The following is a 27,491-nucleotide window of genomic DNA, read 5'->3' as shown; positions in this document are numbered from 1 at the left end:
GAAGCTAAGTTCGGCGCAACCGATGCTGGCAGTGAGTTGTATGCCATGGAGCAGTTCCATGATTACAGGATGGTTGATAACCGTCCTGTATTGGACCAGGCTCATGAAATACAATGCATTGCCAAGGAGCTGGAGCTCCTGAAGTGTGAGTTACCGGACAAGTTTGTCGCGGGTTGCATTATTGCAAAACTCCCTCCTGGATGGAGGAACTTTGCTACTTCTCTCAAGCACTTGAGACGTGAATTCTCTGTTGAGGATGTCATCGGTCATCTAAGTGTTGAGCAGAACTCGAGAGCAAAGGACTCACACGTGAAAGGGGCAGAGGGTTCTTCTAGCACCAATGTGGTGCAGAAGAACTCCCACAAGTTCAAGGGAAAGAAATCTGTCCAGCAGAATACTACCTTCAAGAAGAAGGGTAAGAAGAAAGATAAGAAGAGAGATGGCTGCTTCACTTGTGGTTCAGATGAACATTGGGCAAACAAGTGCCCAAACAATTATAAGAAGCCAGGACAGGACGCAAAGTCTGTCAATGTGACTCTGAGCAACAATGATGCGGCATCAGGGTATGGTAATCTGTTTACCATACTCTCAGTTTGTCAGTCCACCGATTGGTGGGTTGACACTGGGGCCAATATTCATGTGTGTGCTGATGTGTCTTTGTTTTCTTCTTACCAGGTCACACGAGATTGTTCCGTCCTGATGGGGAACGGCTCGCATGCTTCTGTTCATGGTGTTGGCACGGTAGATCTGAAGTTTACTTCGGGAAAGATCGTGCAACTGAAGAACGTGCAGCATGTCCCCGCTATCAAGAAGAATCTCGTTAGTGACTCCCTTCTATGTAAAGAAGGGTTTAAGTTAGTATTTGAGTCTAAAAAAGTAGTCGTATCTCGATATGGACTATTTGTTGGAAAAGGATATGATTGTGGTGGTTTGTTCCGCCTTTCCCTGGAGGATTTCTGTAATAAAGTTGTGAACCAAATTCATTCTAATGTGAACGAATGTGAGGTTTGGCATTCACGTCTTTGTCACATAAATTTCGGTTGTATGACGCGGCTAGCTAAGATGAATCTAATCCCAAGTTTCACTTTAGCCAAAGGCTCTAAGTGCCATGCGTGTGTGCAAGCAAAGCAACCTCGTAAGCCTCACAAGCCTGCGAAGGAGAGACACCTGGCACCACTAGAGCTCATACATTCAGATCTCTGTGAGATGAATGGTGTGTTGACTAAAGGTGGAAAGAAATACTTCATGACTTTGATTGATGATTCCACTAGATTCTATTATGTGTATTTGTTAAATACAAAGGATGAGGCTCTACACTACTTTAAAATCTATAAGGCTGAAGTTGAGAACCAACTTGAGAAGAAAATAAAACGAGTCCGGTCTGATCGTGGTGGAGAGTACTTTTCTAGTGAGTTTGATCTATTCTGTGCGGAACATGGTATTATTCATGAGAGGACGCCTCCCTATTCACCCCAGTCAAACGGGGTTGCCGAACGGAAAAACCGTACTCTAACAGATTTGGCTAACGCCATGTTAGATACATCGGGTTTATCCAAGGCATGGTGGGGGGAGGCTGTATTGACATCATGTCATGTCCTGAATAAAGTTCCCGCGAAGGATAATGAGACTACTCCCTATGAGCAATGGGAAAAGAAAAGAACTACACTCTCTTACTTGCGCACTTGGGGCTGTTTGGCGAAAGTCAATGTGTCGATCCCCAAAAAGCGTAAGCTTGGACCAAAGACCGTGGACTACGTTAATTTGGGCTACGCTAAGAATAGCGTTGGCTATAGATTTCTAGTGGTGAAATCTGAGGTACCCGACCAGAAGGTCGATACAATTATACAGTCTAAGGATGCTACATTCTTTGAGGATATGTTCCCCATGAGAAACATGCAAAGCACTTCTAGACTGGAATTTGATGAGACTCCTGAACCTTCCATTCCGATGGAATATTATGAACACAAAAATGATGAAAGTTCATCAGAGGATGACGAGGAAGCTCCTGTTAGGAGCAAGAGACAAAGGACTGCAAAGTCTTTTGGTGATGATTTCCTCGTGTACCTCATGGATGATGACACTCCCAGTTCCATTTCAGAAGCTTATGCATCTCCGGATGCTGACTACTGGAAGGATGTTGTCCGTAGCGAGATGGATTCCATCATGGCTAACGGGACATGGGAGATCACTGATCGTCCTTATGGTTGCCAACCATTGGGATGTAAGTGGGTGTTCAAGAGGAAGCTAAGGCCCGATGGTACTGTTGAGAAGTACAAGGCTAGGCTTGTGGCCAAGGGTTATACCCAAAAGGAAGAAGAGGATTTCTTCAACACTTACTCACCTGTGGCTAGGCTGACAACCATTCAAGTGTTACTCGCTTTGGCTGCCTCGCATGGTCTTCTCGTTCATCAGATGGACGTTAAGACGGCTTTCCTTAATGGAGAGCTAGACGAGGAAATTTACATACAATAGCCAGATGGCTTTGTTGTAAATGGTCAGGAAAGAAAGGTGTGTAAGCTAGTGAAATCTTTGTATGGCCTGAAACAAGCGCCTAAGCAATGGCATGAGAAGTTCAATACAACTTTGACATCTGCTGGCTTTGTTGTTAATTAAGCTGACAAATGTGTATACTATCGCTATGGTGGGGGCGAAGGAGTTATACTGTGTCTGTATGTCGATGACATACTGATATTTGGGACCCACCTCAAGGTCATTGAGGAGGTCAAGGCTTTTCTATCTCATAATTTTGAGATGAAAGACCTGGGTGTGGCTGATGTTATCTTGAACATCAAGCTGCTGAGAAATACTGAGGGTGGAATTACACTTTTGCAATCCCACTATGTTGAGAAGATTTTGAGCCGTTTTGGATATTCGGACTGCAAACCTTCTGCAACACCATATGATCCTAGCGTGCGTATTTGAAAATTCGAAGGCACGGCTGTAGATCAATTGAGATATTCTCAAGTGGTTGGTTCACTCATGTACCTAGCTTGTGCTACTCGCCCTGACATCTCATTTGCTGTGTGCAAACTGAGCCGGTTTGTTTCCAATCCGGGAGATGTGCACTGGCATGCTGTTGAGCGAGTGATGCGCTATTTGCAAGGTACTGTGAACTACGGGATTCACTATTCTGGGTACCCGACGGTACTTGAGGGGTATAGTGATTCTAACTGGATATCTGATGCTGATGAGATGAAAGCCACAAGTGGATATGTCTTCACACTTGGCGGTGGTGCTGTTTCCTGGAAGTCTTGCAAGCAGACGATCTTAACCAGATCGACTATGGAAGCAGAACTCACAGCATTAGACACATCATGCGTCGAAGCAGAATGGCTTCGAGAGCTTTTGATGGATTTGCCGGTGGTTGATAAACCAGTCCCGGCTGTCCTTATGAACTGTGACAATCAAACAGTGATTGTCAAGGCTAAGATTTCAAAAGACAACTTGAAATCCACAAAGCACATAAGAAGAAGATTAAAATCTGTCAGAAAATCAAGAAACTCCGGAGTAATAGCGCTGGATTATATCTAGACGGCTAAGAATCTGGCAGACCCTTTTACGAAAGGGCTATCACGGATTATGATAGAAAATGCATCGAGGGAGATGGGTATGAGACCCACGTAAGTTCCATGGGGGTAACCCAACCTATGTGATCGGAGATCCCGTGAATTAGGACCTGGGAAAACAATCCAGCGGTCAACTGAGGAGAGTATCCTTAATTATCCCACTCCGTTGGAGATGCAATAATACTCTCAATTCTGTAAGGCAGGCTGACTTTTGTCTTAATGTGTTCCAAAGCTTATGTAAGCAAGATGCTAACCTACAGAGCATTCTTTGGAGGAACACACCTATGTGAGCCCGACTGCTGGTCACAGTCTATGAGATTAGGTGATCTCTAGGAAGCTTATGAGAAGGTACGGAGTATGACTAATAAGCTCCACCCGTGGGGTTTAGCCTTCGGCAGCCACGTATCAGCTGACAATAGGCGAAACTTCTGCACGCCAGACTGACAATTCAAGGCATAGTCCATTGTTCAGTTGTGAAGAAGTCTAATCCTATTGCTCTAGGTGGAAGTTCAACTTAACATCTCCACTGAAAATTCTGGTATATCAAACATTGTTTGAAACAGTTGACAAACTTATGTGCCTCGAGATCTGGTTGGGGATTGATGGATTATGGATGGGCTTAGGCCCATATAAGACAATAATCCCTAGTTAATCTCTAAGGCCCATGCATGTGTACGGCAAGTGGTGGGAAGTATGGGAAGTTTAGTCCCATACTGCTACAGTAAGAAGAGTGAGACCTCTTTATAAGGGCTGCTCTACCACTTGCTATTGGGAGCTTGGGAATAGGAGCTGTACACGCGCGCTCCTCCTCCTCCGCCGCCCGCCTCGCCTCGCCACGCCTCGCCTCGCCTCGCCTCGTCACGACGCGCGCGCGCCGCGGGTTGCGGGAATGAGCCGAGCCAAAGCTTATTTTTGCCACTCCCTCTCGTACAACCCTAGCCGTCATCTACTGTTCCCGATCCGTCCCCGTCTCCGTCCGCCTCTGCTTCCACTACTTCCCCTGCATCGACCCCATGGCTGACGACGCCGCCGCAAAGAAGAAGACATCGGCCGATGCCGAGGCTGCCGCCGCGTTGGCCTGGCCAACCGGAGGGTATGACTCGTTCATCCCCTATTTGCTCGTTCATGTGCTAGCCGTATATATGCTGTTCATAGATGTTTCTGTTCTATGTACTGTACGTGCTCACATGCTTAGATATCGGTATGAGATGCATACCGTATTTGCCATGATTACTGTTTACTCGTGGATTAGATTAGTCGGAAAAGTGTTAATATTTCCAACATTAGGTTGGTCAAATTGACGACCTAGGGGTACGCGCACGCCCTGTAAACTGAGAAAGAGGTAGTATTTGGATCCAATCATGGGTGAGGTAGCAAGTTTTAGTCCCACGACTAAAACTCTACTCCCATTTTTTTCTTCTGAAAACCTCCAATTCACAAACTCCTTTTTTCTTCTTCTGAAACATCCAATTCACAACTCTCGACCTGTCAGAGCCACCGCCCTGCCCCCAAATCGCCGCCGCTACTATCCCCGGGGGAAAATATCGGCGGCCTGCAGCACTGGCCCACCGCCGGTTCTGCCGGCTGGTAATGCTGCTGCCACTTTACTTATTTTAATTAATCAACCAGATTCCAGAGGCCTCGTATCATTTTCTTCTTCCCCACCATCCACCCGTCTCCATCACCCATTCTCCTCCTCCCTCTTCTCCGTCCGTCAATCCCCCTCTATCTCCTCCCCGCACCAGCTCTTGTACTACTCGGAGCACCTCCACCCCTGACCCCGACTCCGACCACCCATCCATCCGCTTCTTGCTTCTTCCGCTGTCCGGGCCAAGAATCTGAGATCCTGTCCGGCGCCGCCGCTTGTTTCTTGATGGCCGCATAGGTATGGCGGCCCTGCCCTGTCTTTCTTGCGCTTCTTCTTCTTGTTTTGCTTGTGATTGTGATTCATGTTGCTCAGCCCTGCTGCTGCTTGTTGGCTGGTCTTGATTTTTGTTACTTCATGGTGTTCTGTGCTGTTGCTGCCGGTTAATTTCATGAATTTGTCCTCGGTTTGCCCCTCCAAAAATGTCCCCACGCCGCACCTAGGAAGAATAAACTAGGTTTAGCTGTTTGCCTCTGCTATCTCTAGTCACAGTCGTGTGTTATTTTCTTTGTAGTATAAAAGTCTATTTTGTCTGCGGCTCAATACAACTAAATTCCCAGTGATAATAATGCGTTTTCTTATTTTTAAGAGAAAGATCTGTAATTTAGTTTATGCCCTGTTCTTGATATACCATTGCTTGTCCGCTCATCCGCTTGCTTCAAGCCCCATGGCCTGCTCACCCTCAGGTCCATAATTCGAATTTTCTCCCAATTTGATTGGCTTGTTCTCGACGAATTGGGAATGAAACAATGCCTAGTTTCTTAAAAGAAATGCATTTCCTTCCAATTTGTTGAGTTTTTCATCGATTGAATTGTCCCTGGTTGCTATTGGCTATGCTGTCTAGATGAAAAGACAATTAAATTGGGGATGATTTTCTTTCTTTCTAGAACACGTCTGCAACAGATAGCTAAGGTAGCACCAGTGATACAACGACCAAACAAAACAAAACAAAAACGAATTACAACAAGGCGATTAAACCTAATCTAAAAGGAAAGGAAGAAAAAACAAAAAGTCTAAAAGCAAACTGGGAATAAAGTTGAGCCTAAATTGACCACAGAATAATGCATTCGTGTCAGCCGTTCATTTTGCTACTTGGCTTCTGCACAGCCACTCAGCCAGCCAGAAGCAGGCTTATGCACAAGCCACCCATGTGCGGTAGGGGGCGACGAGGCGTATACATGGTGGAACTATGGCCTTATATGTGAGCCTGTTATTGATGTATTTCAAAATAGAATCTCAGTAATTGAATCATCTTGATGTGATTTTCTGAGGTTCAATAAAAGCTTTCCTTTATCTAAAAACCGGCGTTACGTCTGTTTGATTCGCAATTGTTTTATCAAAATATTGGTAGCCAAACAAGGAGTGTCAAGAAAGCATATGGTGAACTTGCTTCTTCTTAGTTCTTACCGTGAAACGATTAGAAACATCAACTTCAAATTTATGTGGCTTGACACTGTTTGGTCACCAATTAAATTGATATGAGTTTGTTGAAATGATGTTTGTCTACTTGAACATATGGTCTTCATTGCATTTGCTCTATACTTTCTGAAATATAATTTGGTTCAAAACCATATGCCCATGTAAAATTGATGTGAGTTCAGGTGTTAAGTTCAAAATTGACTCAGGATGCGCTTATGCATTCCTTCCTTGGATTCTGTGATTTTGATGGTGATAGTAACATACTAATTGTACTTACTTTAAAGATGGCAGGATCAACTTCATTTTGAGCTTGTCCCACAAGGTTGCAATCACCAGTATGTCAGCTAAGGCTTCAGAACGTACATATAGATGCTCAGATGATTCACAAATGGCGTACTACAACAACTCGGTGCCTTTAGCAGAAAATGGACGGTTCTATATGATGCAAAATCATCTGGATGTTCACTACACATCTTCAGGTGATGGGTCACAGAAAATTAGTTCCAATCCTCAAGTATTTGAAGCACAGTACTGCACACTCGAATCATCATCGGCAAATGGTGTTTATCCTACACAGAGCTCCACATCTTCTCATAGCATCTCCCCTATAAGTGGGAGCCCCCTGTCTCAGAATGATAGCCACTCATACCACACATATGATTCACCCCCAACTGCTTCATGTGTTACCGAGATACCGGATTTCCAGAGTAAACTGAAGGAGCTAGAAAATGCAATTCTTGGACCTGAATTGGACATAGCCTCTGACAGCCCCGAGAGCTTATTGCAAGCCAACCATCCTTTGAAACAAGATAACTGGAGACAGCTTCTGGGAATTAACACAGGAGACTTGAAGCAGGTGATCATAGCATGCGGTAAGGCTGTTGCTGCGAATGATATGTATGCAACAGAACTATTGATATCTGAGCTAGGTCAGCTGGTGTCTGTCTCTGGAGATCCAATGCAACGCCTAGGGGCATATATGTTGGAAGGCCTTGTGGCCAGGCTCTCTTTCTCTGGAAGTAAGCTGTATAAATCCTTGAAGTGCAAAGAACCTACAAGCTCTGAGCTCATGTCTTACATGCATCTCCTCTGTGAGATCTGCCCGTTCTACAAGTTTGGTTACATGTCGGCCAATGGTGCCATAGCAGAGGCTATCAAAGGCGAGAACTTCGTTCACATCATTGATTTCCAAATCGCACAGGGGAGCCAGTGGATAACTATCATTCAGGCTCTTGCAGCGAGGCCCGGGGGTCCACCATTCCTAAGAATCACTGGTATAGATGACTCAAACTCTGCTTATGCCCGAGGTGGTGGACTGGATATGGTTGGGACAAGATTGCATAGCATCTCTGCTTCGTGTGGCCTTCCCTTTGAGTTCAATGCTGTCCATGCTGCTAGCCATGAGGTTTATATTCAGCATCTTGACACAAGACCTGGGGAGGCTATTGTAGTGAATTTTGCCTATCAGCTGCACCATACTCCTGATGAAAGCGTGAGCGTGGAAAATCACCGGGACAGGATCATAAGAATGATCAAGAGCCTGTCCCCTAGGGTGGTGACTCTTGTTGAGCAGGAGTCGAACACAAACACAAGTGCATTCTTGCCAAGGTACTTGGAGACCCTCGACTACTATACGGCAATGTTTGAGTCAATAGATGTTGCTCTACCAAGGGATGATAAGAGGCGGATTAGCACGGAGCAACACTGTGTGGCAAGGGATATCGTCAATTTAATCGCGTGCGAGGGTGCTGAAAGGGTTGAGAGGCACGAGGTGTTTGGGAAATGGAAGGCGAGGTTTGCAATGGCTGGATTCAGGCCGTACCCGCTGAGTTCGGTGGTGAACAACACCATCAAAACGCTGCTGGATAGCTACCACAGTTGCTACAGGCTTGAGGAGAGGGACGGAGTCCTTTACCTTGGTTGGAAGGGCAGAGTGTTGGTCGTGTCTTCTGCGTGGTGCTGACATGTCTTGAGGAGAAGCTCATGTCATGTATGTACACTGTTTTTATTGTTGAAACTTAATTCTTGAGTGATTCGTGTTACGTCGATCCACGATATTTCTATAGCCTGACTTGTCCTTTACCCAATTTCAGATGGAACCTGAGCTTATCAGGTCGGTTCAGTTTTCTGTCTGCTCACTGGCCATCTAATTCACTGGAACCTGAGCTTGATTGATTTGTCCTTTCTCCAGTTTCAGATGGAACCTGAGCTTATATAAGGGCTTTGCTGCTTGTCTGCACCAGGAGTTGCTGTGATGATACCGCGACAGCCGTGACTTAGAAGAAGGCATAGTGATTAAATAAATAAATATGTTCATAGCTAGGAATTTGGTGTGTTGTGGTTTGCTCCCGTTGTTCTAGGATTGACATGCTTGTAATATACTGTACTACTAATTAGAGGATGTTTAGAGACGATTAAAGGGTATGCAGGCACAAGAGGCGGCTGTTGCATGTGTCCTCACTCTCGTGGATTTGTGTGATGATGACGTGATGGTTTATTACGACCTCTTCTGCTGCTTGCTGCCCTGAAATAATACTACAGTACTGAATGTTATAGCGTACTGATTCAGGAGAAAAGTCTAGGAAATATGTGATGAACCTGTGACGTACTAGTATAATGCCACTCTGGAGGGAGATCCAGCTCACATCCAAATCTGTGCAATATGGAAAGCTCTCAAAGCTCATCTTCTCTGATACTTCTTCAAGCTAGGAGTGTATTTGTATTTGAAAAAGAAGGGTCTTTGGAAGAATTACCAACAATCCTCTGCGCTTCTCATTTCTGGTATGTGTGATACAGTTTAACTGAACACCGCACGATTACAGTGACTGATTATACAAGAGTAAGAATTGCTGAGATGATCAGTGTGTTACTAACTATGACAGCAAAGGGAGCTGCGAGGAGCATATACCCATCTGTAATAAGATGGCCTAAATTTCTTCTTCCTTCCCATTATGGTCTAAATTTTAAAACAGCCAAATTATCTTCTAGACCATGTAATAAGATGGCTGTCAAAAAAGAAGAAGAAATAAAGGCTTGCATTGGTTGCTGGAAACAGAGCATGCATGAAGCAGCTCCTCTGTTTCCGCTAGCTGCATCTGCATGCGTGCTCTGTTTCGTCCCTGGTCCGAGAGCACTTCAGTCCATAAAGGCCATCTTACTATCTTAGGCATTGCATTCTGAATTTGTGATTCTTTCTCGTTACAACCATAACTGAATAATCTCCGTGTCTGAAAAACAAGCAACCTGTCGTCATGAGTTCATCTGAAATAATGATGCCTGCACGTCCTTACTGCCTCTTTGAAACAAATACTATATATTGTACGTAGCTGTTACAGTGTAGTATGCTATACAATGCACCTTCGACCAATACTATGTAGGCTTTGCAGTTTTGGACTTCACGTGGTTATTTTCCTTTATTCTTACCGGGTGCTTAATAGTTACTCCCTCCGTAAACAGATATAAGACGTTTTAGATCACTATAAACTATTTACAGAGGAATATTACGTAAAACAAAATCGTGAGTGGCCATGGGTGCTAAATTTGTTAATGTTTTGGAGAGCTTAGCATCCGAGTAAATATTGTTCAGGAAAATGCCCATGATGACCTGTGCTACGATGTTCTTAATCTTTGCAGTAAGAGTATGCAGTGACAAGTTTTGTGGAAATCTTATTTGGTTGGTGAGCCATCTTATTATTTTTCTATCCCATCAGTAGCTGTCTTTATTTTGTTAACTTTTTGCTCATCTGCACAAAATAGAGAAACATCAAAATAGTCTGAAAGTGACACTCTTGTATTTGGTCCACATGGTTCTTCCAGCTGCATTCTTTACAATGTATAAACAGAAGACTGAAATAAATACTTTTTGTGGTGTAGGAATATTCAACTGTGCGAACTTCATTCAGTCACCGATTATGCTTTATTGAAAAGGTCATGCTTCTGGAAGACTGCAGCCTTTATTGACCGACCCCTTCATGTCACCTCCGGAATCGTGTTGCTGCTCTTTGCAAATTATCTTCCATTCGTCATTGCTCCCAGGGAGGTCTCATCTCAGCTCAGCATGGAGGTTCTGATTTCAGCAGTTGCGGGCGATCTTGTCGGCAGGTTCATCTCTTTCCTGGCTCAAAATTATGGCACCCACACATGTGAGGAGGAGGATCGTAGAAGGTTGGAACGCATCTTGCTGAGGATGCACACCGTTGTTGAAGAAGCAGAGGGGCGGCACATCACAAATCGAGGGATGCTCCGGCAGCTGAAGGCGCTCATCGAGGGTATGTACCTTGGGTACTACATGCTGGACAGGCTCAGGGTCCAGTCCCTTGGAGAAGAGAGCGTCGAGGATGACGAGGTGAGTTATCGGAGCCAATCTTTTGCCGTTTCTACTTTTAATACCGCCAAGCGCCTTCGTTTGGCTGTTGCTGCTTCTATAACGAAGAACACACCAGTAGCATTTGGGGCCGGGAGCACAACAAAGTTGAAAAGTGTTCTTGAAAGTTTGGAGGCTCATACCGCAGATATGAGAGAGTTTGTGATGCTCCTTGTCAGCTGCCCTCGCCTGTCTCGCCAGCCATACGATACATATCTACACATGGATAAGTGCATGTTTGGTCGCCACATCGAGAAAGAGCAACTCCTCAACTTCTTACTATGCAGTGATGATAGTCATGATGGAACAAATTTCAGCATCCTTCCGATCATCGGCCCGTGCAGAGTCGGAAAGAAAACTCTGGTGCAACATGCTTGCAGGGATGAGAGGGTGCGGGGTCGTTTCTCCCACATGTTTTTCTATAAAGGCGATGACCCGCATATTGGAGAATTTGCGGCGAACTGCAAGGCAGGCTCGGGGAAGTACTTATTTGTTGTTGATTTCAGCTGGGATGTGGATGCGGCGGCATGGGAGAACTTCCGATCATGCCTGCAGAAGATGCCAGGTGCTTGGAGTAAAATTGTAGTGATAGGCAGAACAGATCAAGTTGCTAAAATGGGAACTGCCCAACCCATCAGGATGAAGAGTTTGCCGCAAGAAGAATACTGGTACTTCTTCAAGGCACTTGCCTTTGGAAGCATGGATCCTGATGAGAACCCAAGACTGGCATCTCTGGGAATGCAGTTGGCTACTCACCTAAATGGATCTTTTCTTGGTGCAAATATAATTGGTGGGGTATTAAGAGCTAATCCTGATACTAAATTTTGGTGCAACATGTTACTGAGGATAAGAGAACTAGTTCGGACGCACGGCTCCTTCGGCATACACCCCGAGGACCTTTTCGAGAGAAATATCCCTGTCAACTTCACCAAGTCGTCCTATGTGGGGGCTAAGGTTCAAGGATGTTGGGCTTACGATTTGAGGGAGACTGGCCCGGAGCAAAGTGAGCTGCCAAAACTGACATGGCAACAACTGCTAACCGGTGCTGAAATTCCTGATGATGAAGACAAGTTTGATGTGTTGGCATGGAGATCTCGGATCCCACCTTACCGCGACTACATAGTCACTTTAGAGAAACAGAAACCACGTCGTAATTAAAGTCAGCAGGAGGAATCATCTGGCGCCAAGAAGAACATCGGCATAAATGTTAATCTGGCAAACACAAGTGCAAGGATGAACTATGTCCTTATCCTATAGGTCAACAGGTCATTATTCTGTTCCTGTGTTTACTTATAGCTGTATGTACCTGCCCATGTTACTGTGGAGATGTAAAATGCCATCAGTGAATATTGAACTCTCTTACTGCGGAGACAAGTCCATATTTTACCTTGCTCAGCCTTTTGGTAGAGTTGAAATGCAACTCTCAACTCTAATACAATCTTGTATTGCGTGGTGGCCATGGTCGTTTTAGAAGGCTTCTCCCTCGCGCAGGCCGCCGGCCATGTCATCCGACGCCATAGCATGAGCGCCTGCTGCTGTTGGAGATCACTAACAGCTTCTCCTCTTCACAGTAGCTTCACAACTCTCAGCCACTTCTTGCTTAGCTTCAGGCTCTTCATGCGCTTCCTCTGACCCCAGGATCAACAACTCCAGTCGTATCTCCGTGGTAGCCATAAGTTTACGGGCCCGCACCATCTCGTTGTACACGCACATACAGCTCCGCTTCAGAAGTTTTCCTCAACTTATAGAGCTCATCTCCTGAGAATTCCTGAAATAAGCAACCATGGGCGTATTTACATGATGCGACGTTCCTTTTTTTTGACAACTACCTAATGCAAAGTTCCCATCAAGTGTAATGTACAGCAGGAACATGGTAAGGGCAATTTTAAAAAAGTATTACTTGGTCTATGATTTACCAGTTCGGGATATGCTTCGTCGTCGTCATCAGGGAAGATTAAAATCTTCAAAGCTGTCGCAAGTTTCATCGCGCTCCATCCTTCGCACTGAATGCCGGATACCTCTTGGAGGATCTTACCGCATCTTTGCAAGCATTCAGAATGCTTGGTCCCGCATACCAACTCGTAGTCATACAAGACACATGCATACTCGATAATCTTGTCATTACCCTGGCAGGATATATACAAGGAAGCAAGGGACATTGCATGACTATTAATGCTGACCAATTTTGCTTCAGTGATTGCAGAAAAGAAAACATCTACACAAATAATATTGCATCGAAAACTTCGGTCACTGCAGCAAACTATTGGGAAGTGGATGACAGGTAGGAGTATAAAGCAGAGCATTTCATGTTAGACTTGGGGGGGCATTTAAGCGAAAGGTATTCTCACCATTTCTGGGGTGACATCGAATCCATGACGTTTGAGGACAGTTTTCATCCCATAACTCATGGGAAGCCGGTCTTCCTTGCTCAGTTCAGCGTCTTCAAGAGGCACTAAACTCTTCATGAGATATTTTATGCCCCACATGACCTCCAACACAGCTTCATTATACAGGCAGCGTATTTTCTGCCACAGTAAAATTGTTGCTGAAAATTGCTCCTGGACGTACATATATAAGCAAAGAATGGAGCTAATTAATACCGACCAATTTTGCTTCAATGATTTCTTTGTGCTCAGGCTTTCCGACAGCTAGCAGCTGAGCAGGGGCGTGCCATCTTTGGATCATCTCTGCAAGTTCTTTGTTGACACCAGTATGATTAATTAAATACATTGGCCTTGTTCTTGGATCTCCTGAATTCTTGTAGCCAAATGACCTGCTCAAGATATGAAAAGGAAAGCAAACAATTATTCAAACTCTAAATCATGAGAATACGGAGTACAAAAAAAGATGATAATCATTTTGATGCATGGATAGAAAGGTGTACGGACTTTGTGCGGCATATAGTACTTGGCAAAGTTGGCCCAGATTTTCTGCAGGAAAATCCAGAAAGTTAGGAGAATGGCATGGCAGGATCAACTGGAAGGCAAGTACGTACGTACATGAGTTGATGAGTAGAAGGAAGGAAGAACGTATTACCTCCTGGGCTTTTGGCCGGTAGAGTTGGACACCATCATAGACGAAGACTGCGAAGCCAGAGGGCGTCTCAAACAGCAGTAAGATGGCCCCATTATTGTGGCCCAACTTGTCAACTGCACGCAAGTGAAACAATAAGCAAACTCACGCAATGGGGGAGGGTGAGGGTTACCAGGGAAAAACTAACAGTCGCCAGTTCAGATATACTACGTCGAGCGTGAAGTCGATCAGATTAGGTCAGAGGCTCACTGATACGGGCGATCTCCGACTTGGGAGGAGGAGAGGGACGCCCTTGACGCTTCCTGCCTTTCCGCCCCATCGACGTCGATCCAGGTGGACGTCGGGAACTCGGGATACACAGATTGCCAGAGGTTTGCGGCTGCCGGGGTCGATTATTTCATGTAAATCTGGGAGTAGTGATTTTTTCCGAAACCTGGTTTTTGGTCTCTTATTTGGTTTTTGATTTGGTCTCTGTATGAAGGTTTGGTCTCTATTGGATTGGATTGAGAGATGGAAAACCAGTCCGGTTCGGTTTGGGTTTGGGTTGTGCCCAAGAACGGGTGCAAAGTATATATGGTATGAGGCCGAAAATCGATAGGTTAGTCTGAGCCGCCGCTGCCCGGACGTGCTAGGGTTAGGGGCCATCGTGCCGCCTCGCCGCGGATGTCGCCGGCAGTGGCCTTCCCCTTCCTCTTAACCACCAGAGATTATCCTTGGTCCCTTCTGGCTTCTGCTGTAGCTGTTCTTCCCCCAATCCCTTTTCAGTTTTCTCTTTCACCCTCCCGCCCGCGGCAGTGGCCATCTTTGGCGCCGACGACCAAGACCAACATCCCGAGCCTCTCTGTGCATGAACGTTAATTTTATAACGACTGCCAGAGTGTTTGACAAAAAAACTACCATATTAGAGGTTGCCCGTCCCACTAAACTACCACATTCAAAAAATTGATTGATAACTACCCAAAAAAAGTTAATTTTGTGACTAAAAACTACCGCTTTCAGAAAATGACCAGTTTAGAACCGTTATTTCGAACCGTTATGACAAGTGGACCCCACACGTCAGCATCACCTTCTTCTTCCTCCTAATCTCTTTCTCTCTCTCTCTCTCTCTCTCTCTCTCTTTGGAATTGTAGCAAGCACCTCTGCCGCGGTGGAAGACTTGCCGGACCTCCCTCTCTCCGCCGGCGAGCTCCTCGGCCCCTTCGCCCCCTGCCACCTCTCCTTTCCCTTCCTCCCTGCCTTCGCTTCTCATGCGCGTGAGCTCGCCCTGCCATGGCGCCTCGGCCTCTGCTTCGTCCGTCGTTGGAGCTCCATGCCAGCCCACCTTCCCTTCCTTCGGTCGTCGATTCTTCAACAACCGAGCGACACCCGCAGCCACACCCTCACACCACTCCACTCCAACGCCGCCGGCCTCCGTGAACCCCATCCCTCTCACTCCTCTGCTCCCTCGTTCCCCGCCTCCACCGCCAGCCATGGCCGGCCCCAAGCGCTCCCTCCCTGCCTCGCTCGCAGCCCTCCTGCATCTCCTCCGCGACACCTGCCTGACGCCAGGACCGAGCTGCTTGCCTCCCTTGCCGTCCACCACTATCGCCTCCCTCCTGCCGCTGCTGTGCTGCCGGCCCTCATTGCTGAGTGCGTCGTCGGTGGCTTCCTCCTTGCCCTGTGCTCCATCCAGCTCCGCCGCCTCACAGCGTCCTCCTGCCTGCGCCGCCCCATGGCTCTCCCGAGGCCATCACCGACCACCACCTCGCGACGGCCGGCCTCTAGACTACGACCACTAACGCGAGCACCTAAGTAACGGCGCCGGCCAGGTCGCGCGCCAGGTGGCAGCAGCTCGCCGGTGTGCTGCGGTCCATCGAGCTGGCTGCCGGTGTGGTGCTCTACTGCTGGTAAGGTGTTTGTTGAAATGCCAAAGGGAGGGAGAGGGGGGAGTAGGAAGAAGAAGGTGATGCTGACGTGTGGGGTCCACTTGTCATAACGGTCAACTTAACGGTTCAAAATAACGGAGTTGACTTTCCCGCCACGTCAGCCCTGACAGACGGGCCCCACATGTCATAAACGCGTTTAAATCGTCTAAACTGGTCATTTTCCGAAAGTGGTAGTTTTTTGTCATAAAATTAATTTTTGTTTGGTAGTTATCAATCACTTTTTTGAATGTGGTAGTTCCATGGGACGATAACTCTTAATGTTCCGACTGCCAGAGTGCAATATATATGCAACCCTGTAGCAACCAGCAGCTACGCATGCACCTACACATGGCTTTGTCTACCGTTTGAATCTGTGTGTCGGATCCAACGGCGACGGGCACGTACGGGTGAGCCGGGTCGACGCTGCAACAACGATCGAGTAGGGCAGGGTGACGAGCCAAAGTTGTGGGAGACACCGCCATGTTGCAAACGCCGGTCGCCGGTGCTGGAGCCGATGTTGTGGAGGACGCCAGAGACGACATGGGTGGTGTTGCAACAAGGTTTACAACGTGGGTTGCGTTGTCATGAGAGATAGACGGAGAAGACAGGCGAACAGCTAGCTCACGACCCCGATCAATCTTTACCAAAGATGAGCCAGCCAACACGTACGTAGCACGAGCCTTTTTCCCAAGAGACCTGCTATACACGCGACATGCATGCATGGTCTAGCCAATTTATGCACGACGACGTTGCTAATCACACCGTTGGTGTGAGGAAGCAGCATATGCATGCAACAGCGTCCGATTGTGGACCATGCATAAATCGGCCACCAGTCGTACGTCGTGCACAAAGTAGTTCCGTTTTCCCAAAACCATCGTGCTGATTACACACGCGTGCGTGTATGCATGGCATCGTCTGAGTGCGTGTTTTCTTGCTAGTGGACAAAACTGAGAGAAAATACTGCACTGTTCCGCCGAAAATAGCATCTAACCGATGAGAAGCATGAGCTGAGACGTCCCGCCACGCAAATCATCCGAGGCGGGTTGATATTGATTTTTGTCTTGGCCTTGCCGATAATCGCTAGCTGGCGCCACGTCAGCGCCGGAATTGCCTGGCCTACATGGATGCGTATCCCCATCCGGTCAGTCCAACAACTCAAACTCCGTTCGGCTGGTCTGGTGGAGCTCGTTGCTTGGCAGATTTGCAGTCGTGCAGGAAGGAGCCGTCCGTCCACGTCGAACCGCTAGCTCCAGCCATTGAGATCTTGACAAGTCAGCGTTGACGGCAACCTCCGTCTCGGAGCCAGCCACCTGGTCCTGGTGGCGGTGCCGTAGCCAACTTGTACGTGTGGCCCGGCGGCGCTGTGCGTCCACGCGGTCCGGGGGACACGTTGACGGCCCCCCTCGATCAGTCGATCTTGTCCCACAGATCCATCGGGTCTTCCACGCCAAACTGCCTGTTTGACGCACTGCCAACACGCGACGTGCATGCGGTAAGCACGAAAGTGAACCATTTCAAGAGATATACGTACTTCCTTTCGCCATGCAAAGCAGTCCCACATCGGTTCGCCAACGCATCCGGATATTCATTTTCCGGTAAAGTAGAGATAAACAAACAAGGACTTTATGGGAGTTTGAACATCCGTCGGGCCAATCAAAAGGTACCATGTATCCCCCCCTCTTCGTCCGGATGGCGGAAGGCTAATAGTGACGGAAGCAATGCTAAATATGAATTTATTTGGCGGAAGCTAACTACTACTCCTTTCGTCCGGAAATACTTGTCGTAGAAATGAATATAAATGGATGTATCTATAACTAAAATACATCTAGATACATCCATTCTTTGGACAAGTATTTCCGGACGGAGGGAGTATATTGCTAATTCCGTTCAAATCGTCGGTCTGTTGAAATCCGGTACGGTGTGAAATGTAGGCGGGCACGGTTGGATGGTCCGATCCTGCATCAGTGTTCGCAGACTGATCCCCCGGTCCACGGATGGATGCAGGAGCCAATTTGCGTGTTAGCGTTGGAGATGCCCTTAAATCATTATAAATAGTGATCTAAAAAGTCTTATATTTCTTTATATATATAAGTATTACTTTAAGCCGAGTGTCATGTACTTTCTCATTAGTTTTTTCCCCAACAAGCATATTACGGAGTTCTCGCAAAAAAAAAGCATATTACGGAGTTAACAGACAGGCTTAGCTGGGAACTTTTATTTTTTGGAACCTAGCTGGGATTTTTTGATTGAGTAAAAATCAGGGTGAGGAGCCATCCCGGCTGAAATTCTGGGAAGAGAAGATTAGTTAGAAGCAGGTCCGTAAAACCTCTGTAGAGAGCCCGTGCGTTTAGAACTATTAGTTTTTCCCCTTTATATTAAATTGCTGGAGTGCATATTCCTCTTGTTCCATTCCAATGAATAAATGCAAACCATATACTAAGTATCCCTTCTTTGATTTTACTCCAGATCAGACCATTCGACAGAAAATAAGAAGTCATATATGTTTAAATTGTCACAAAAATATGTCTTACTCTTAATGAGTTTTTTTTTCATGACATAAAATTTGGTTTTTGTTTAAATGATTAACTTTTTGGCGTATTAATGTCTACTTGCACACTCTTGTATTTCTAAGCCAATACGGCACAACTTTGGCTCAAAAAAAGAATTCTGACCACATCTTTGGCTGATGGGCATCAGCTCAATGTGAACACAATGAAAGTACACTAGGTGTCTCCGCCATGGTTTCCTCGACAAGCTCCATCATTTTTTCTCGAATACGCAAAGATTGTGTATCATTGCATTCATAGGAGAGTAAGAGTGAAAAGTACATGGTACGTCATCGCTTACACGTGCTCATTGACAATGGCACAAAGGTGACTGACCGGAGCAGAGACATGGGATGCTCAACCCACCATAACAAAAGCCAATCTCTCGGGCAACAAACTATCTAACCAGGAGGCCCCTGCCTTGACCCATCGGCGTGCGTCGTCTTGGATTTGTTGCACCAGGCGCGAGATGGAGGGGTGCTGCCTGTCGAAGATGCACCCACTCAGGTATTGGGAGATATGGCTGCAAAACTATGAAAAGGGGGATTACAGGATTTTAGCATAAAAATGAGAACTCTAATGCCCTATCGTTCATGCAAGTTACCCCGTGTGTTACATGATGTGAGCCGCTCATTGGCTTTAAACACATGCGTTTCTAAAAGATTGGTGCATATTCGAAGCCACAAAATTTCAGAATTGTTGATGTTCTTGCTAATTTTTTTTATGTTACTGTTCATCAAGGATGCAAATGTGCAATACACCCAGGTTTGGCTACAAGTTTTCCGAGAAACAAAATACAGAAGAAAAGTACTATGCGCACGGAGTCGATAATCATACACGAGTAATGCTAGAGCTATGGAGGCTTTGTTATGTATTTAGCAGACCTATTAACATGGGTCAGTAGGATTGGTGATTGGGGCCCACACCGGCTGAAATTAGGCTGGTTATAGTGGGAGTAACTTAGTTAGTAGTCCCTCCGGTTCTTTTTACTCTGCATATAACAATTGTCTGAAGTCAAACTTTGTAAAGTTTGACCATATTTATATGGAAAACATATTAACATCTACAATGCTAAATTTATACATAATATGAAAACTAAAGTCATGACGCATCTAATGTTGTTGATTTTACATTCTGAATGTTGGTATTTTTTTTTATAAACTTGGTCAAAGTTTACAATGTTTGAATTCAGACAAATCTTATATGCGAACTAAAAAGGACCGGGGGGAGTAACATAACGCATCTCAAGGCACGTTTGCTTATGTGGCAAGTAGTTAACGAAGAGAGATGTGTACTCCCCCGTCCTTGAAAGAGTGTACTTTCAACTTTGTTGGAAAGTCAATTTTTTTTTATGTTAGACCGTATTTATACAATAATAGACCAACATTTATGCCATCAAATTAGTAGCATTAGATTCATGATAAAATATATTTTCATCATATACCTATTTGGTTTCACAAGCATTGATATATTTTTGCACAAACTCGGTCAAACTTTGAGATAGTTTGACCCTCCAACAAAGTTGGAAATACACTCTTTTAAGGACCGAGGGAGTATGTGGTAACGTAATATGTTACCATCACATAACACTTTCCAAGACATAACGAGTGTACAAGCTAATAAAAACAACCACCTATGACACATATCTCTATGATACTCCCACTATGAAGGTAGTAACATAGAATAGTGCCATATGCATGACACTAGTATAAGTTTTTCTTTTTTGCGGATGTCACTAGTATAAGTTACTCCCCACTATGACTAGTCTTAGAGCATCTCTAGCAGAACCTTTAAAACCGCGGATAAGGGCCGAGAAAACCGCGATTTGAGGGGCGGAATCGGCTACGGCCGAACAGAGCCCTCAATTGAAACCGTAAAATTTGAAAAAATGCTTTCCGGGCCGAAATGAAGAACACGGTGCTACATAGATAGTTTGAACATTGATACATTGCAAAGATATTTTACATTGCGGTGCCGCCGTACCCTAAAACTAGCCAAAAACCGGAGCTCTCCGGGTGTGGCGGCGATGCTGCGGCGGCGGCGCTCACTCCTTGTCGTCGTTGGAGACAAGATCGATGTAGATCTTGGCTTGCTCGTCGGCTTCGTGGCGCCATCCCGCCTGTTTGGCGTCGAACTCGCGCGCGGCGTCGAGCCCCTACTCGTAAGGAGTCTGGTCGAGGCGTTTTTTGCTCGCGGAAATTTGAAGGATCGGCGTGTTATAAGGGGTCCGCTGGAGATGTTCTTACAGGGCAGAGAGCCAGAGAGTAAAACTCAAGTAATAGGTCCGTACGTTTAGGATTATATTGATGCTGCACCTACCGCGCGGCAGGCAGGCGTGGTAAGCAACCTTGGTATCATTCAAAAAACACTGATGTTATGTTACACCTACGGGTGGACCGGTACGGGATATGCTTATAGTAGTACGGAGTCCATAATCCACACGGAGAAAGCTTACGGAATTGCGGCCTTGGGCCAATCATTCCCCCTTCACCCAAAATGCTGGCCAAGCCAGAGCCACCCGCCACAAAGTCACAAACCACGCAACCGGCCAGGTCATCGTCTACTTGTCCGTTGGACGCCAAAGGCGTGGCCAACATAGATCCTCCAGTCTCTGCCCGCTCGCTGCCGCTTGATCATTTCCACCTTTTCCTTTTCTCACGCTACCTGGCCAGAATCGGAAGTTAATCCAGAAAAGCAACCAGCGAAACTCAACATCCACCACAACCACGAGCTAGCTAGCTTAAATCACCTCTTGCTCATCCTCTCAGCCTGCCTCACAACACAAACGTTCCTCTCCTCCTTCCTTGTCCACGTACAGAAGCTACCACCGGCAATGGTGAGTGCCCAGACACTAACTGGGTGGGCATGGACATGCTTGCATGAGGATGATTAATTAACTGCATGCGATTGCATGGCAAGTTGCTCACCGTTCTGTGCAAACACATGCAGGTTTCTGCCGGTGGCCATGGCGGCCACAGCGACGCCGACGATGCCGTCGACTTCCGCGGCAACCCGGTGGACAAATCCAAGACCGGGGGATGGCTCGGAGCCGGACTCATCCTAGGTATGTATACGTATGTACGTCATGTGCGCCGCAGCCGGCGCGTGTAAAACCATCAATGGCGTTAATCTGGACTTGCTAGTGCAGGGACGGAGCTTGCGGAGCGCGTGTGCGTGATTGGCATCTCGATGAACCTGGTGACGTACCTCGTCGGCGAGCTGCACCTCTCCAACGCCAAATCCGCCAACGTCGTCACCAACTTCATGGGCACGCTCAACCTCCTAGCCCTCGTCGGCGGCTTCCTCGCCGACGCCAAGCTCGGCCGCTACCTCACCATCGCCGTCTCGGCCACCATCGCCGCCGCAGTAATTAACCTACCGCACGCATCCACTTACCACTTGTACCGTGCGTCTGCATGCATTGCCTCGCTAACCGATGGACTGACACAGGGCGTGAGCTTGCTGACGGTGGACACGGTGGTGCCGAGCATGAGGCCGCCGCCGTGCGTGGACGCGCGGGGCGCGCAGGGGCACGAGTGCGTGCCGGCGAGCGGCGGGCAGCTGGCGCTGCTGTACGTGGCGCTGTACGTCATCGCGGCCGGCGCGGGGGGCCTCAAGGCCAACGTGTCGGGGTTCGGGTCGGACCAGTTCGACGGCCGGAACCCGCGGGAGGAGCGCGCCATGGTCTTCTTCTTCAACCGCTTCTACTTCTGCATCAGCCTCGGGTCCCTGTTCGCGGTCACCGTGCTGGTGTACGTGCAGGACAACGTCGGACGGGGCTGGGGCTACGGCGTGTCGGCCGCCGCCATGGCCCTCGGCGTCGTCGTGCTCGTGGCGGGGACGTCCAAGTACCGGTACCGGCGGCCGGCGGGGAGCCCGCTCACGGTCATCGGTACGGTGATGTGGACGGCGTGGAAGAAGCGCAAGCTGCCGACCCCTGCCAATGCCGACGAGCTCAATGGATTCCACACGGCCAAGGTGGCCCATACCGACAGGCTCAGGTAATTATTAGTATTTATATTTCAAGAAAAATTCAGCACCAACCGAAATCACCGAATTTCAGTTTGCATTTCGGCCAAAACGCTGAAATATTATCCTGAATTCAATTACATATTTGAAATTTTTGAAAAATGATTTATAAAATATTTGAATTCATGTGTACTAACTAAATTGCTGAAATATTTTGGCCGAAACGTAGATATTTCAATGCCTGCTGAAATTAATGAAATTCAGTGAATTTCATCAAAATCTCATTGAGAGTGAAATCCATGTTTATATCACTTTTTTTGGAGGCCATTTGCATTAACTAGATGCCGGCGAGTAACTACGTGCTAAGTTCATGCATGTTAATGAAGTTCGTTCAAACCATGTTTGAATTTGACCAATTTTTACTAAAGTTAAGTCTATTTTGATAGATTGAAATCCATTTTTTTTAAATTGCCTAAATTTTGCATACATGCATGAGATACAAAATTTTCTGTTACCGAAATTGTAAACGCTACCACACAAAAATAATTATGGTGGATGGGCCATTTCCGTCCCAAAGATGCTGACCAAGATGCCCATACCACCTGTGCTACTTGCTGTCGGAGTAGGATCATATGCATGTGGCTAGCTGTTGGTATTATAATATCACTACTGCTGGATCGTTTGTTGTTTCCATCATCATTTTATGTTATTTCGTTCGAAATAAACAAAATGGTGTTTTGGATATCAGCCACACAATTTCCCATGGTTAACATGGACTGTGGATCAGCACCGTGTTCGTCCGGGACAGCTAGGACTTCATAATTATGATGTGTTCTCTTCCGCTAGTACGAGCACGCCACTTGTCCCCGTGTTATGTCCGTGTCTGACGCTGACATGGAGGTGCCAGGGAAACTAACAAAAAGGATAACTCGGCGACATGGATCTTCCGCTCCGAACTCAAATGTATTCAGATCCAAAAATAGAAAGAAAAAACATGTTAGATGGGTTTAAGATAGACTGTTTCATATCAAGCAATGTAGGAGTACATGCCTAAACCATACCAACTTTATTCCATCGTTTTAGCACATCCCTATGTAAACTAATGTAAGAGCGTACGATATTTGTCCAAGTTTTGTTTAAAATGTGGATGATTAACTTTTGTGATCCCAATGCAGGTGCCTCGACAAAGCCGCAGTTATGGATCAAGTCGACCTGGCTGCAACTCCGGAAAAGCAGGAGCAGGCATCAACCTCAACAATGACGGAAGTGGAGGAGGTGAAGATGGTGTTGAACCTGTTGCCTATCTGGTCCACCTGCATCCTCTTCTGGACAATATACTCTCAGATGACCACATTCTCCGTGGAGCAAGCCACCCGCATGGACCGTCACCTCAACGCCGGCTTCCTCATCCCCGCCGGCTCCCTCTCCGTCTTCCTCTTCCTCTCCATCCTCCTCTTCACCTCCCTCAACGAGCGCCTCCTCGTGCCGCTCGCCGCCCGCCTCACCGGCCGCCCGCAGGGGCTCACCTCGCTCCAGCGCGTAGGCACGGGCCTCGTCTTCGCGACCGTGGCCATGGTCGTGGCCGCGCTGGTCGAGAAGATGCGCCGCGACGCCGCGAACGGGGAGCCCCACGTCGCCATCAGCGCGTTCTGGCTGGTGCCGCAGTTCTTCCTCGTGGGCGCCGGCGAGGCGTTCGCGTACGTGGGGCAGCTCGAATTCTTCATCCGCGAGGCGCCGGAGCGGATGAAGTCCATGAGCACGGGGCTCTTCCTGGTTACGCTGTCCATGGGGTTCTTCCTGAGCAGCTTCCTCGTCTTCCTCGTCCACACCGTGACAAGGGGGGCATGGATACGGAATAACCTGGATAGGGGGAGGCTTGACTTGTTCTACTGGATGCTGGCTGTGCTTGGGGTGGTGAACTTCCTTGTGTTCGTGGTGATTGCGAGGCGGCACGAGTACAAGCCCAGCACCTCAGTGGTTGTGGCTCCCGCTGGGGAGGACAACGATACCACGGAAAAGGAGATGGACGACGTCCTTGTGGTCAGTGAGAACACTGTGGGGATGGATGTGTAGGGAGTGTGAGTTTGTAAGATAGGTATATGAATAGCATATTGAGTGTAAACTCAGATGGTTAGGTTTTTTTTTTTTGGGGGTAGAACTAGCCCATCAAAGTTCAAGTCTCTCAGACTTGACATGGGTGTTCACATTTTTCTGAATTTTATTTTAGGCATTCCGGAGATGTGTGTTCAGTGGGAGATGATGTTCGCATCGCTTGGAAAGTGCCTCGGGTGTGTCAATCTCAAGGTTTGCCGCCTCAGTCTTTCAGAGATGCTCCTAAGGGTAGGGTATGCGTGTGTATGTTCATAGGGTGAGCGTTCGTGTGTATGAGCGTCTGCATTTGTATTTTCTTTCTCAAACAAAAATCAAGTGTATTAGTTGTTGTAGAACAACAGTTGACAGGAGGCAATGATGACCTCTCCTGCACCATTTGTGAGTACCATACCAGCACCAACCAAAAAAGGCTTTACGCCTCGCTTTATAAATAAAGCACCACAGGGCATAAGCATCCAAAGTTAACAAACGGAACCATGACGGGTACCAACAGAAAAAAGAATGAAAACAGCTCACAGAGTACAAACGAAACATAGGAACAGGTCCATGTTGAGGGCCCCAGCTCAACAAGCAAAAAACCACAAAATGACGCACAGGGGGTAGCGTGAATCATGGCTAATCTGGCTCTGGAGATGGCGACGGAAGGGGCGAAGACATGCGAAGAGCCAAGGTCCTGAAGCCAACCAATAGAGCATCAATGGCCGCGTGATCCGCGGTGCGGCTAAGCGGCCTCCAAATCTGTATAAAGCCACAAAATTTATATATCACATCGATCGGGCGTCGCAACGGAAAGCGTTTGATAACTAGCTTATTATATGAATTGTCCAAAGGGTCCAAGCAAGGACCTCGATCCCAATCCACATAATGTGGCACGTCCCTACCGGCAGGCCATCAATTCCTCAAAGAGGTCAGGTAAGCAGGTGTGGCAGCACCTACCACTTCCCTGAAGCAACTCCACAAGAATTATGCTAAAAAGCATGAGAATGAGATAGATTTCAGTCCTCTGGTGCCGTATCGCAAAGAGGACACAAACCATCATCCAGTCCATGACGTTTGAGTACCTCCACCCCTGAAGGTACTGGACCATGAATCCACCGCCAAAGGAAAAGTCGGATCTTCATGGGGAGTTTAATTTTCCAAAGTAAAATCAGGGGTTCTTGGCTAGTCAAGGGAACAATGGCGCGGTAGAGGGATCTAGTGGAGAACCGGTGACCGGATTGAAGGTGCCAGGAGACCCGGTCCCAATCGAAGCTCGGGGTGTGAAGGGCCACACACTCCAAGAGGCCCTTCCAAGCATCTTGTTCAGCAAGGCCAAATGCATGACGAAAAGCGTGGCTCCTAAGATCAATAATGGCAGCCTCAATCGAGATATAGGGTAAGGAGCAAATGGAGAAAATCTCCTGGAAGCGGACAGTAAACGGCCTATCGCCCATCGAACGGTCAATCCAAAATAGAGTGGATGAGCCAGACCCTACAGAAATCGAAGTACCAATCCGGAGAACCGAAAGGGGTTGAATTATAGATTGTCAGAATTGGGAGGCCCCGGAGCATTGACAAAACGCCAGAGGCTTGGCCCCGCAAGTACTTGGATCGGATAATCTCCAGCCACACCCTCATTGTTTGCTATGCGCCAAAGGCACTTGGGCAGGAGATCAATGTTCATCCACTTGGAGGACACAATCCCTAGACCTCCCCGGTCATTAGATTTGCAAATGAGACCATTTAACCATATGGTATTTTTTTTATCACCCTTGCATGCCTAGAAGAATTTTGATTGGACAATGGCTATCTCATGATGGAGAGTTTCATGGAGGCTGTAGAAGCCCATAATGAACATGAGAAGGCTAGTCAGGGACGAGTTTAGGGGCATCTTCCATGCCACCTAGAGAGGCACCTACATTGCCAGGCTCAACTCGATATTGAATCTTGGAGACGGACAAACAAAGATCCGACACCGAGAGTCTAGAATCACTAATGGGGTCCCTAGATAAGTTCAATCTGTCGGCAATGCTTTGACGCGTGGTCTCATCGTACTCCATGACCATGACCTCACTTTTATGAAAGTTGATGGTTAATCCCAACATCTGTTGGAAGCAAAATAGGGGAAATTTGAGGCTCAAAATATCCGCGTCAGATCCTTCGACCATTATGATGGTGTCGTCCGCGTATTCCAGCATAGAGTCCCCTCCAGCCACGAGGTGAGGAACCACTCCTTGAATGTGACTGGATGCCTTGGCCTTGTTAAGGATCGCGGAAAGAGCGTCCATGACCATATTAAATAGGAACAAGGAGAAGGGGTCTCCCTATCTCACCCCATAGAAACTGGGGTAGAACGAGCCAACCTCGCCTTTAATATTGACGGTCGTGCGACCACTAGAGACAAGTTGCACAACCCTTCTCACCCAACGATCATCAAATCCCTTGCGGAGCGACACTTCCCTAAGGAAGGACCCGTGGACGGTGTCGTAGGCCTTATGGAAGTCAATGATGAGAAAAAATTCGATCAACTGAGAGCGCCGGTTTGTCAGTGGCAGAGACCACAACTGATCTAGTTGATGGCTTGATGAGTCTCTCCTACTGTAGGTATTATCTACATTAGCCTTGCCTGATAATCTGCTATATACTCAACAACCTATTACATAGGGAGTTGAAGTAGCTACACAAGAAATTATTTGATACTTCTATAGGAGGATTACTCTTCCCGTGAACCAAGTCATTTCACACTCCAAGTTCTCCAAATGAGCATCATGATCATGTCTCGCATCTCTCGTCACTACCAGTGAAATTTCACACTACCAGTGACGAGCGAGGAAGTGAAGGGCGCCTGCCACTGATCTCTCGTCACTGCTAACATGTTATCAATGGCGGGCCTCGTGCCCGCTACTGATAGTAGTGTTATGGGGGGGGGGGGGGGGCATCAACACTAATCCACCA

General features: G+C 47.1%; 3 protein-coding genes across 6 annotated transcripts; all 3 read left to right on the top strand.

Moving 5' to 3' along the window:
• Positions 1-5,184: 5,184 nt before the first annotated feature.
• LOC109766012 (scarecrow-like protein 21) lies at positions 5,185-9,190 on the top strand. 3 transcript variants are annotated; one of them, XM_020324784.4, is made up of 4 exons: positions 5,186-5,451; positions 6,915-8,620; positions 8,724-8,743; positions 8,822-9,190. In XM_020324784.4, exon 2 carries the CDS (start codon positions 6,968-6,970, stop codon positions 8,591-8,593), a length of 1,626 nt encoding a protein of 541 aa, XP_020180373.1. In that variant the 5' UTR covers positions 5,186-5,451; positions 6,915-6,967; the 3' UTR covers positions 8,594-8,620; positions 8,724-8,743; positions 8,822-9,190. The 3 variants fall into 3 exon arrangements, with proteins under 3 accessions (XP_020180371.1, XP_020180373.1, XP_020180372.1); XM_020324782.4 differs by having other exon boundaries at positions 5,185-5,451; positions 8,724-9,190; XM_020324783.4 differs by having other exon boundaries at positions 6,922-8,620; positions 8,724-9,190.
• Positions 9,191-10,478: 1,288 nt separating this feature from the next.
• On the top strand, positions 10,479-12,372 carry LOC123493419 (uncharacterized). The gene has a single exon (XM_045229212.2). The coding sequence runs from the start codon at positions 10,688-10,690 to the stop codon at positions 12,149-12,151; it is 1,464 nt and encodes a 487-aa protein (XP_045085147.1). The 5' UTR covers positions 10,479-10,687; the 3' UTR covers positions 12,152-12,372.
• Positions 12,373-21,068: 8,696 nt separating this feature from the next.
• On the top strand, positions 21,069-24,932 carry LOC109766013 (protein NRT1/ PTR FAMILY 6.4). Of its 2 annotated transcripts, XM_020324786.4 has the most exons (5): positions 21,069-21,312; positions 21,426-21,540; positions 21,625-21,842; positions 21,927-22,477; positions 23,621-24,932. In XM_020324786.4, exons 1-5 carry the CDS (start codon positions 21,310-21,312, stop codon positions 24,516-24,518), a joined length of 1,785 nt encoding a protein of 594 aa, XP_020180375.1. In that variant the 5' UTR covers positions 21,069-21,309; the 3' UTR covers positions 24,519-24,932. The 2 variants fall into 2 exon arrangements, with proteins under 2 accessions (XP_020180375.1, XP_020180374.1); XM_020324785.4 differs by lacking the exon at positions 21,069-21,312 and having other exon boundaries at positions 21,420-21,540.
• The last annotated feature ends 2,559 nt before the right edge of the window (positions 24,933-27,491 follow it).

Source organism: Aegilops tauschii, chromosome 5 (genome assembly GCF_002575655.3).
Source record: "Aegilops tauschii subsp. strangulata cultivar AL8/78 chromosome 5, Aet v6.0, whole genome shotgun sequence".
Taxonomy (NCBI): domain Eukaryota; kingdom Viridiplantae; phylum Streptophyta; class Magnoliopsida; order Poales; family Poaceae; genus Aegilops; species Aegilops tauschii.
Note: the sequence above shows the minus strand (reverse complement) of the source record. Positions and strands in the feature narration are given on the sequence as shown.